Source organism: Mauremys reevesii, linkage group 4 (genome assembly GCF_016161935.1).
Source record: "Mauremys reevesii isolate NIE-2019 linkage group 4, ASM1616193v1, whole genome shotgun sequence".
NCBI classification, from domain to species: Eukaryota; Metazoa; Chordata; order Testudines; family Geoemydidae; genus Mauremys; species Mauremys reevesii.
In genome coordinates, this window is record NC_052626.1 from 144,573,170 (window position 1) to 144,583,685 (window position 10,516).

The 10,516-nt window shown below is 48.8% G+C and overlaps 2 protein-coding genes across 5 annotated transcripts in view; both read right to left on the reverse strand.

Annotated features, from left to right (window-relative positions):
• The window catches only part of LOC120403148 (zinc finger protein 250-like), a 35,960-nt gene extending 26,849 nt beyond the window's left edge, over positions 1-9,111 (reverse strand). For 2 of the 4 annotated variants that reach the window (XM_039533935.1, XM_039533936.1), the window contains exon 1: positions 9,086-9,111. The gene's annotated coding sequence lies outside the window, so the exon portion shown is untranslated. The remainder of the gene's footprint in view (positions 1-9,085) is intronic. The other 2 variants (XM_039533938.1, XM_039533937.1) reach the window with 1 other exon arrangement.
• On the reverse strand, positions 447-9,242 carry LOC120403149 (zinc finger protein 436-like). Its single transcript, XM_039533939.1, has 7 exons — positions 9,155-9,242; positions 5,349-5,490; positions 5,061-5,152; positions 4,668-4,794; positions 4,327-4,440; positions 1,549-3,951; positions 447-756 (listed from the first exon to the last, which is right to left on the reverse strand). Exons 2-6 carry the CDS (start codon positions 5,446-5,448, stop codon positions 2,432-2,434), a joined length of 1,953 nt encoding a protein of 650 aa, XP_039389873.1. The 5' UTR covers positions 5,449-5,490; positions 9,155-9,242; the 3' UTR covers positions 447-756; positions 1,549-2,431.
• Positions 9,243-10,516: the final 1,274 nt, after the last annotated feature.

Consider the following 10,516-nt stretch of genomic DNA (forward strand, 5'->3'; position numbering starts at 1 on the left):
CTGCAGACAGTCTGGATCCTGTCTGCCAATGGTCTTACTTTCTTACAATTTCTTGTGGTAGTTATACCCTGGTAACTCTTCTTAGTTCAACATTTCAACCCTTATCAATTTCCTCCTTTTGGTGTATACTTCTCCATATCTTAGGCCTTGTCTACACTTAGGTCAACTAACCCCCAAAATTACACAACTCCAGTACCATAGCTGGAGTTGACATAGCTTAGGTCGACTTACTGCAGTGTCTACCCCGCACTGCATTGACGGGAGATGCTTTCCCATCAACTTACCTTACACTTCTCATTCCAGTGGATCTATGGTCGATTTAGCGGGTCTAACAGAGACCCACTAAAATCGATGCCCAGTGAATCAACTGCAGCAGCACTGATCCCCGGTAAGTGTATACGTGCCCTTAGACTCTTACCTCAGTTCCCTTTTCCTTGTAATTTTCCAACTGTTTCAAAACCTACTGGTTATTCATTGTTTATGGCCTTCTTTGGCCATTTTTATGCATTACATATCTTGTGAATATGTTGCACTTAGTACAGTGCAAAAATATAGTGTACAACATAAAATATGTCATGGGTTACTGCATTGTAAAATTCCATTCCTTGCTAGATACTTTGCAATTAAGAAAAAGCTGTCATGGGAATCTTGCCTCCAGGCAAGCCATAAAATCTTTCCTGACCCATCTTTAAGTCTCAACACCTGTGTCTGTTCCAATTTGCTTATCCCGACACACATACCCCAGTTGTTTACAACCTAGTGTCATAAACAGTTAGTTAAGGTTTGTTTTTTACCTGTAAAGGGTTAACATGCAGTACCTGTGAACACCTGACCAGAGGACCAATCAGGGACAATTTAAAATCCCTGTGGAAGTTTTTTTTTCCTGTATCCTGTGTGTTAGAGCGTCTCTCTTGGGAGTTAAGGGAGTCCAGACATCTTAATCAAGTCCTCCCAGGTTTCTGCAATAAATTCTTCTATTCAAGCTAGTGAGTATTAGCAAGGAACTAGTATTCTTATACTTTTATTTCTGTATTTGCAATTCTGTGTTTTGCTATAGAATTTCTTTAATTCTGTACTGTTATTGCTTTCACTGAGAAAGAAGGGAGGGGGGATTCTCTCCAGAGATTGATAAGTTTAAACCCTGTGTATTGTTCCATCTTGGTATTACAGAGACAGTTACTTTCTTTTTATTCTTTAATAAATCTTTCCTGTTAAGGACTTGGTTGATCTTTCCTTGGGTGAATTCTCAGGGAAAGGGGAGGAGGAAGGCATCCCTCTGTAGTTGAATCCCCGTATCTCTCCTAAGAAAAGGGAGGGGGGAGGAAGCAGGGGGGAATGGTTTATTTCTCCTGGGTGTAAGAACTCCATGGATTTGGGGCTCTTGGGATCCCAAAGGATTTTGGGGAAGGACTGTGTCCCAATACACGTACATTATTGGGTGGTGGCAGCTTTTACCAGTTCTAAAACTAGGATTTTAGTTTAGAGGAGTCCATGCAGGTCCCCATTTTGGAACCCAACAGCTCTAAGTGGGGGTGAGACCTATGACACCTAGTTACTTCCTTGTTCTGTTAGTACCACTCCATATCCCTTACTCAGCAAAACATCTAGGACTTGCAAATAATGGCTAAATCATCTGCAAACAGATCAGTCTCAGTACCTCTCCATTTCTTATTTCACCAGCAAGTATAGCAATTGGTCACACGTATCCTTTATAGGCTTTGCAGCTATGCAAAATGTTAGGGGACTTTGGCTCATAAGCTAACAAATCACACTAAGGCTTAACCGACTAAATTAATTGGGGCATTTTCTGTTTTCCACTTCATACCCTGCACTCTGCCCAACTGTGTTTTTTAAGAGTAAATTGGGAAATGTTTTGCGTAGCTATTCCATAGAGGAGTGCAGTGATCCAGTTCACTGTGAATCAGTGACCTGTTCTTCATTATTTTCCCCCACCCCCTCGGATTAGAGTGTCATCTGCAGACTTTATCAGTGATCATTTTGTGTTTTTTTCCAGGTCATTGATAAAAGTGTTACATAGCAGAGGATCAAGAACCAATCTCTGCAGGATCACACTAGAAACACACCTTCTCAATGCGGATTCCCTGTTTAAGTTACATATTGAGACATCTCAGTTCGCCAGGTTTTAATCCATTTGTAGAGTGCCATGTTAAAATACCAGTGTCTTCACAATGTGCGGAGGATGCCATTTTGTGCGACAAAATGGCATCCTCCCTGTGTGCTCAGGGGCCAGGTGGAATTGTCCCACTGGCACAGCCAGTCAGGATGTCATATTCAGGGCTCACACTGGAATGCAATCCATGCGTTGCGTCCATAGATAGCATGCCACTGCTCAACTTCCAAAGTTGAACTCCACTGCCTTGAAATTCCCACTAACCATCCCCAAAACCCATTCAAAGACCAGTTCCCCTCTTCAGCTTTGCTTTTTCAAGTGCAGTTTTGCCAAGTGTTGAGCAAGGTTTGATTTGTGATTGAAGCCTTTCCCACATTCCGTACACATGTGAGGCCACCCTTCCTGGTGCGTTAACTGATGCTGGGAAAGGGAGAACTTTTGACGAAAGCTTTTCTCACAGTGAGGACATTTATAGGGTCGCTCCCCAGTATGGGTCCTCAGGTGCTTAGTCAGAGTTGATTTCCGCCTGAAGCCTTGCCCGCATTCAGTGCATTTATGAGGTTTGTCCCCTGTGTGGGTTTTACAGTGAGTGGAAAGGTCCCCTTTCCGCCTGAAGCATTTGTCACAGTCAGGACACTGATAGGGTTTCTCTCCTGTGTGGATTCTCTTATGCAGAACAAGGTACGAGCTCTCTCTGAAGCTTCTCCCACAGTCAGCGCAGCTATAGGGTTTCTCCTCTTTGTGCGTCCGTAGGTGTTTACTGAGTGTTGACTTCCGTCCAAAGCTACTCCCACAGTCAGCACACACATAAGGTTTCTCTCCTGTGTGGCTTTTTTGATGCCTTCGGAGGTGAGAGTTCTGGCGGTAGCTTTTCCCACACTCGGCACAGCTGTAACGTTTCTCATCCGGGTGGGTTTTCTGATGCAGGTCAAGGGCTGAGCTGCTGCTAAAGCTTCTCTTACTTTTACTCTGTGTGTTCACTTGTGCTCCCACCTTGGTTCCCTGGTAGGCGATGGTGCGGTTCAATTTCTTAGAACTTCCTTCGCCTACAGCAGATTCACAGTCTTTTCCCCCTGCCAGGTAAGCTCGCAGCTGTCCTCTCCTTCCCCGACTCTTACCGGCATCTGCCAGTTCACATCTCTGAGATGCCTCCTGAGGCTCCACTCCCACTGGCTTTTTCTGCTGGGGATGCTCATCCTTGTTCTCTCTCACAATCCCACTGTTAAACCCTCTATGCATCTCTTCCTTGTGGATTCTCTGATGCTCAATAAGTCTCTTTCTCAGGATAAATTGCTGGCCGCACACTGGACACTTATGGGGTCTCTCCGACTTGTGGACTGTGTAACGATGAAGAACGAGGCTTGTCTTGTGTCTGAAGCTTTTCCCACATTCATTACATTTATAGGGTCTCTCCCCTGTGTGACTTCTCAGATGTCTCTGAAGGCACTGTTGTTGAGAAAAGCTTTGGCCACATTCATTACACTTGTAGGCACCCTTTCCTGCACAAGTTTGCTGACAATGCTTAACGAGGAGCGAGCATTTATTGAAACTTTCCCCAGGTTCAGCACCTGTGTTTGGGCTCTCCCCCGTGCAGGCTGTCTGGTGGGTGCTGGTCTCTTTGGATTTCTCTAAACTTCTTTTGCTATGAGGGGATTTACTCCTGCCTGGAGGGTCTTCCCAGAGCCTCTCTGTCCTGCCCTGACGCTCACTGGCATCTCCCCACTCAATGCAACAGTGTCTCCCAGAGAACACCCTTTGTGGTTCTGCTCCTGTAGATACTTTCTGGGCTGTTCCCTCCTTCTCACTCACTGTCCCAGCACCTGCTGGGAGAAAGAGAGAATCCAGGTGTGATTCATTGCCTGTGCTGGGTGCAGAGGGGGCAGCAAAGGGATTTGTCTCTGACCAGAAAACCTAATGGACAAGAAGCAAATTTCCCCAATATTCCCCTAGAGGAATGAGGAGGGGCCAGTTCTGACTCAAAGTCCCATCTGAACCTTAAGATAAAGGCTGGGGGAGGAAAAGGCTTCAGGGTCAGGCAGGACAAGTGGGTGCCAGGAGTGACTCCTGCCCTGAGGATAGGACACAGAGTGAGATGAGATAAGGCAGAACAGGAGCAGCCCTTAGTGGGTTTGCTGATATCCCAGCTTTTCCCTCAGGCCCAGATGGTTTCTCAGTTGGTGTCCCTCATTCCTCACCTGTGCTAGTGCCTCTTGGGATTTCTCTTTCCTCAGAGCGCTGGAGATCTGGGAACCACGGCTCTTCCCCTCGCTCCATCTGGGACAGCGCATCTGGTTTAGCGATCGGAAATCCTGCTCATTGGAAAGAGGTACATGCATCACAACGGGTCAAGTATTTCTCCATCACTTAACTACAAAAAGAGCAGCAAAGAAAATCTTGGAATGAAGGGGAAAGACACAATCCATATAGGCTTCAGTATCCCCTTCTGGCAAGCAGATTGTCTGGTGGGAAATGGGCTGTGTTCTTTATAGGAGATTTAGGCCATGTCTACACTATGGGGACTAGAGCAACTGCTCACCCAATGAGATGAGAGTCTCGTAGTTCTCCTGCATGACATTTCTGTAGAGCTCCTTCTGCTTTTCATCCAAAAGAGCCCATTCATCTTCAGAGAAGTACACGGCCACCTCCTCAAACGTCACTGGCATCTGAAATGACATGGGTCCCCCACTCAGCACCTGCCTGCTCTGGCCACAATCTCATCACTCAGACACAAGCTGAGCAGCAAAGGGCAAAACCATCACTGTCAATGCAGCATTGGGGGGGTGGGGGGGGAAGGAACCCCCTTTCCCACTATCCCAACCTCCTCCACACAGCAAGAGATGCCAGACTCAGCCTGCCCACAAATCTCCCCATCCCTCCAGAACTCAGCCCCAACTCAGGCCACTGAAGCAAGCACCGTTTCACAACTCACCATAAAGCCAAACCTACAGAGCGAGGCCACTATATCCTGGTCTTCTTCATTCTCCTTATCATAAGGAACAAACAAATAAGGTGCAGGAAGATCTAAAGAATGATAAAGATACCGTTAGAGGGACCCACACAGACACATACGCTCCTGGACCTCACCCAGCCTCCGCGTGCCAATAGACAGCCAAATACTGTTCCAATGGTTTCATACAGGCTGCCTTGGGGACTCCCCTCCCTGCTGTACTATCCATGCTCCCCAACACCACATGCATCTCCACACACAACTTATTACCTAGTTGCCGTGGATACTGCAGCTTCTCTCTGAGGTCACAGCTCAGCTGTGGTCCTGGGTGGTGGAACCTCTGAGACCTTGAGCTGGACGGGGGCTCCATCCTCTCAGAAATCCCTTCTCTTCCGATCACACAAACTGAGACCTGGGAAACATAAGTTGTTAGCGCTGTGTGTGGGACAAAGGTAGCATCTGAGGGGCAGTGACAAGTGGCTCTCAGATTCTCTACTAAACAGAGTTATTGAAAGCCGATGGGCCTGCCACACACACGAAAGGGGCTGTGTCCCCCCACATTTCCATCTTCCAGTTTTCACCAATATTAGTTGGGTTCTGCCCATTGATGACTAGAAGAGATCCCTCAATTTTGTATTTCTTCCTTGTAGCCTTCTGCCCAGACCAAACCTTCTTCCTTCCAGTGCTGCTTTTTTCTTCCTAGTGAACCCTTTCGGACCCCAGGTGATGTTACCTCAATTCTGCCTTTTATTTGACTGGTCATGGCACCTAGGAATGTCAGATCACAATTGCACTCCTGCAGGTAGTTGGCTCTTTTTAAGCTTTTTAATGAACATTATTATTATTTATTTGTGTTACCTTAGAGCTCAGGACTTTTAATCCTAGGGCAAGACCCCATTGTATCAGGCACTGAAAAAGGACAGAACCAAAGGACAGTCTTTACCCCAAAGAGCTTCCCTTGTAACATAATCCTTCTACATTTCAGGGGCATCTAATTTTCTCATGAGTATGAATTCACAGAATTGTATTTAATGGCAACCTTTTTGTTTGAACTTGTACCAGATCCAGATTTAACTGTTCCTATTTCAAGACCCTTAAGGAATTTGAAATGTAAAGTACATCAGGCTTTCATTTCAACTATATGCCTTATTCCATTTTCCTTTAGCGGTAGAGAGTATTCAAGAGGGGGGAGGAGGAGGAAACCCTGACAAGTACTTGGTTGTATTGTAAGGTTTGCAAATTCCTCATCCCAAAATTGGGATTTTCAAATCTTATTTGATTAGATTCTACAAGAGTCATACTTGAACCTTTCCAATGCTAATAAAGATAAGAACTTACAACTCATTGGATTCGTACCTATAACAAACTGATGTTGGTCTCTGTCTTCAGATTTTTAGAAACAGACTAGCTCTTGTCACTTTTTTTTTTGCTCGAAGTCTAGATTGGGCAAAGATCGAAAATCTCTCCCCATCCCCCTACTCCTCTTGCTTTTTTTAAAGCTGCACATTTACATAAACAGTGAAAATGTCATGCACAGGTGGTTTAACTTGCTGACTAGCAGAAATTTTAGCCATGTTGCGATGTCATTTCTATATAGTCTCAGTTTACTTGATGTGTGTGTGAAGACATGGTTATTTACAGCTGGGAGAACTAACAATTCTTTAAGATAATCTCTCTCAGTGGATCCTTCTTACCCCACTATCATTCTTCCCTGTTGATTCTCCAACAGGAAATATCTGCTCTAACAATTTTCCCTTGCTGGCAGCCACTCTGACAATTTATCCTAAAACACTTAGCTAACTTTAGGAAAAACAAATAATTATGCACATAAACATGTCCAAATCATTGTCATTTATTTATGTTTTTTCTTTTTAAATTTGCAAACTCAATAATAAAAATATTGTTCAGTTGTCACTATCCTTTACTGGACCTAAACAGAATAGAAACAAAACAAAGGTGCTTGGCATGTTCTTCTTGTCTTTTGTTGTTGTTTCTTTCGCTTTTTTAGTGGTCTGTTTTTAAGACTTGCTAGCTAGTAAGCCTGCTCCTGTGAAAAGTGATATTTGTAGGTTTCTTAATATCACTTTTCACAGCAGCGGACTTGCTAGATAACTGGGAGGCAGTGAAAAGCGCTATTAACAAACAAACAAACATTTCACTTTTCAAAGCAGATTTACTCAGTCAGCCCCAGCAAGCTGTGAGACAAATTAAGACCTGGATGGGGAGGTGGGGGCAGCCAGAGAGGATGGGGAGCGGGTGAGGGGCCAGGGGAAGCAGCATGGACCAGTGACAATGGGTGGGATTGAACCCGGTGCCAAAAGCCCTGTGGCTGGGGACCGAAGCCTGCGGCCAAGCAGCTAGGGACCGGGGCTGGAGGATGCAGCACGGTCCAGGGGAGATGAGCGCAGGGCCAGAGCCCAAAGCCCCATGGCTGGATCCTGGGGTCCCACAGCCAGAGAGAGATGGACACAGCTAGTCAAGCAAGGAGCCCCGGGAGGGGCGATCCGTTTATTTCAACTGCAGTTGGGTTCCTGCTTACAAGTCAGCAAGAACAAGGAAAAAACTTACTCCAAAGTGCAGTTGACTATGATAATCTATCGCTCTATGATTGGCCAAAATTTGCTATCGTTACCAGAAATGGTTAGCAAGCTATATCCCTCTCTCCCCGACCCCGGTGATCCCTTATTGTTCACTTACTTGCCCCGTTGTGTTATTTTGCAAACCAAGAAGTTAGTTAGCTATAGGATGCAGGCACAGGAAGCTCTATTGTCTGTGGGTTTGGAGTTTGGCTACATTTCCTCTCGAAGGAACTTCCTGAGTTAAGTATCAGAGGGGTAGCCATGTTAGTCTGGATCTGAAAAAGCTGCAAAGAATCCCGTGGCACCTTATAGACTACAGACGTTTTGCAGCATGAGCTTTCGTGGGTGAATACCCACTTCGTCGGATGCAAGTAGTGGCATCCGATGAAGTGGGTATTCACCCACGAAAGCTCATGCTGCAAAACGTCTGTTAGTCTATAAGGTGCCACAGGATTCTTTGCAGCTTTTCCAGAGTTAAAATTATCCATAGCTGACGCTGCATTTTCCCCTTCTTCTTTCTCCTATGTATAGGTGACAAACTTGCCCCCCTGTTATAGTGATGACATGATTGATTTGATTTGTTTTGTTTTTTTTGTTTGGGCTAAATGAAATGATCCTACCTCCCTTGATACCCATATATATAATAAAAACAGCAAACAACAGCAGGGGAAAAACGAAAAACGTGGACTGTACAAGTATAAGACCTATGTACCCACGTCTACAAAAAATCTAAAAAATCCTGAAAATTGTGTTTGTCAGTGATCAATGATATAATATATATATATATCATATGTTCTGGGTCAGTTGTGTCTCTCACTCTGGCATGAGCGAGAGAGGGGAGGGCACCAGCTACCATATAAAGATATAGGCTAATATATGTTTATACTCTATCTCTCTCTCTCTGCCCCTTGGGGGTAATTGACTAGCTCCGGGGAGAACGAGCCCTTTTGGCTGACAATAGCAGCTAAGTAGAATAATCTATTTCCTCATCATAGGGATACAGTTATACCAGGCTGGAGAGGCCGTATGTCAGTGCAGCTTATTCCCTTTCCTATACAAGCACCTTTGTAACAAAATAATTATATCCACATGCGGGGCTGGCGAGGGTGGGGGGGGGCGCTGTACGCTTTAAATACACCGGTATTGTTAAAGCAGGACACCTCGTGTGTGCGCACTGGGCCTTTGGAAATGACCAAGGCTATTTTAAAAGTCTTGTTTCTCCGGGCAGTTGCTGGCTGGGCTGCAGGGGCCGCTGCTGGGCTCTGGCTGCACAGAGCTCCCCTCTTTGCACCCCAGAAACCGGCTGGGTGGGGAGGACCCTGGAAGGCTCAGCCGGACACACACACACACCCAACCTCCCTCCCCGGGAGCTCGCAGGGCTGGGCGAACCCCCCCCACCCCACACCCACCGGGCTCGGGCTCTGATCCCTGGTCGCGGGCACCACTCGATCCGCTGCCGCTGCAGGGGCAGGTTCCCTCCCCCCGGCCCGGACTCACCGCCCCGCCGGGGCCGGACGCGATCTCCGGGGCTCGTCCCAGCACCGGCCCGGGAGTCCCGCCTGCAGCCAGACCCGGGCGCCGGGAGTTTCCCAACGAGCCGCTGAGCGCAGGAAGTTCCGCCCCTATTAACTCCCCCGCCCCCGGCCCAGGCCCTGCCCCCGGGGGAGGGGGGATTGGGGGCGGGGCTTATTCCGGGGCCGCAGGTTTGTATCATTGTCGGAACGGGTCCAAGTCCCGCCCCCACCGCCCCGCACACTGGTGCATAGAACAAAATGACTGGGGAGGGGCTGAGGGGTTTGCGGTGGGGGAGGGGCTGGGGGGCAGGGTGTGGGGGGGCGAGGGCTCTGGCTGGGGCTGAGGGATTTGGGAGGGGCTGGGGCAGAGGGTTGGGGCGTGGGGGGGAAGAGGGCTGGGGATTTGGGGTGGGGGAGGGGCTAAGGGCTAAGGCAGAGGTTTGGGGTGAAGTATTGAGGGCTTCATGGTGGGGATGGGGATGAGGGGTTCTGGGTGCAGGAGGGGAGCTCAGGGCTGGGGCAGAGGGGGGTGGGGGCGGGGATGAGGAGTTTGGGGTGCAGGCAGGCTGCCCTGGAGCTGGGGCCAGAGGAGGACTCCACAGTCCCCCCAGCCCTCTCCCCCCGCAGCAGCACACTCACCTGTCACTGCACATGCACCTAGGGGCTGGGCCTCTCTCTGGTCCAGGAAGCCCCCTCCTCTGTGGTAGATGGGATGGGGGGGGGGGGGGCTGCCATCACGTGTGCGCCTCCTCCCTCCACAGGCGGCAGCTGCGCTGTTGCCTCCTCCTGCTGCCGGTGCCGCTCCCTTTTGTAGCCGGCAAGGGAGCAGAGCAGCAGGGCCGCTGCCCAGGGCACAGGGTTTGACCTGGGCCGTCCGTTTTCTGGCTTCTGTGTCCAGGTGCTGTTTGGGGTTGCCAGGTGCCAGCTTTTTTACTGGAAAGTCTGGTCAAAATGGGGATGTGGCAGCGTCTAGTCAGTACAAAGTCCGATGACCCGGGGCGGGGTCAAGTGCCGGGTCATTAACCCTTGTCAGCCCGGGTGAGCTCCTACCTGCAGGCAGGCTCCTTGGCAGGCTGCAGCAGCTGCCATCCCAGCCCCAGAGCAGAGGGAGCCTGGCGGGGGAGGGGAGGTGGAGACAATTCAGCAAGGGGGGGGGGGAAGAGGAGCAACAGGGGTGGGACCTTGGGGGAAAGAGGCAGACAAGGGAGCAGGGCCTGAGTGAAGAGGGAGAGAAGAGGGGGAGCCTGGTGGAAGAGGCAGGGCTTAGGGGGAAGAGGAGGAGAAGGGCTGGGGCTTTGGGGGAAGAGGCAGGGCAGGGGAAGGGCTTCAGGGGTCCAGTTAGCAG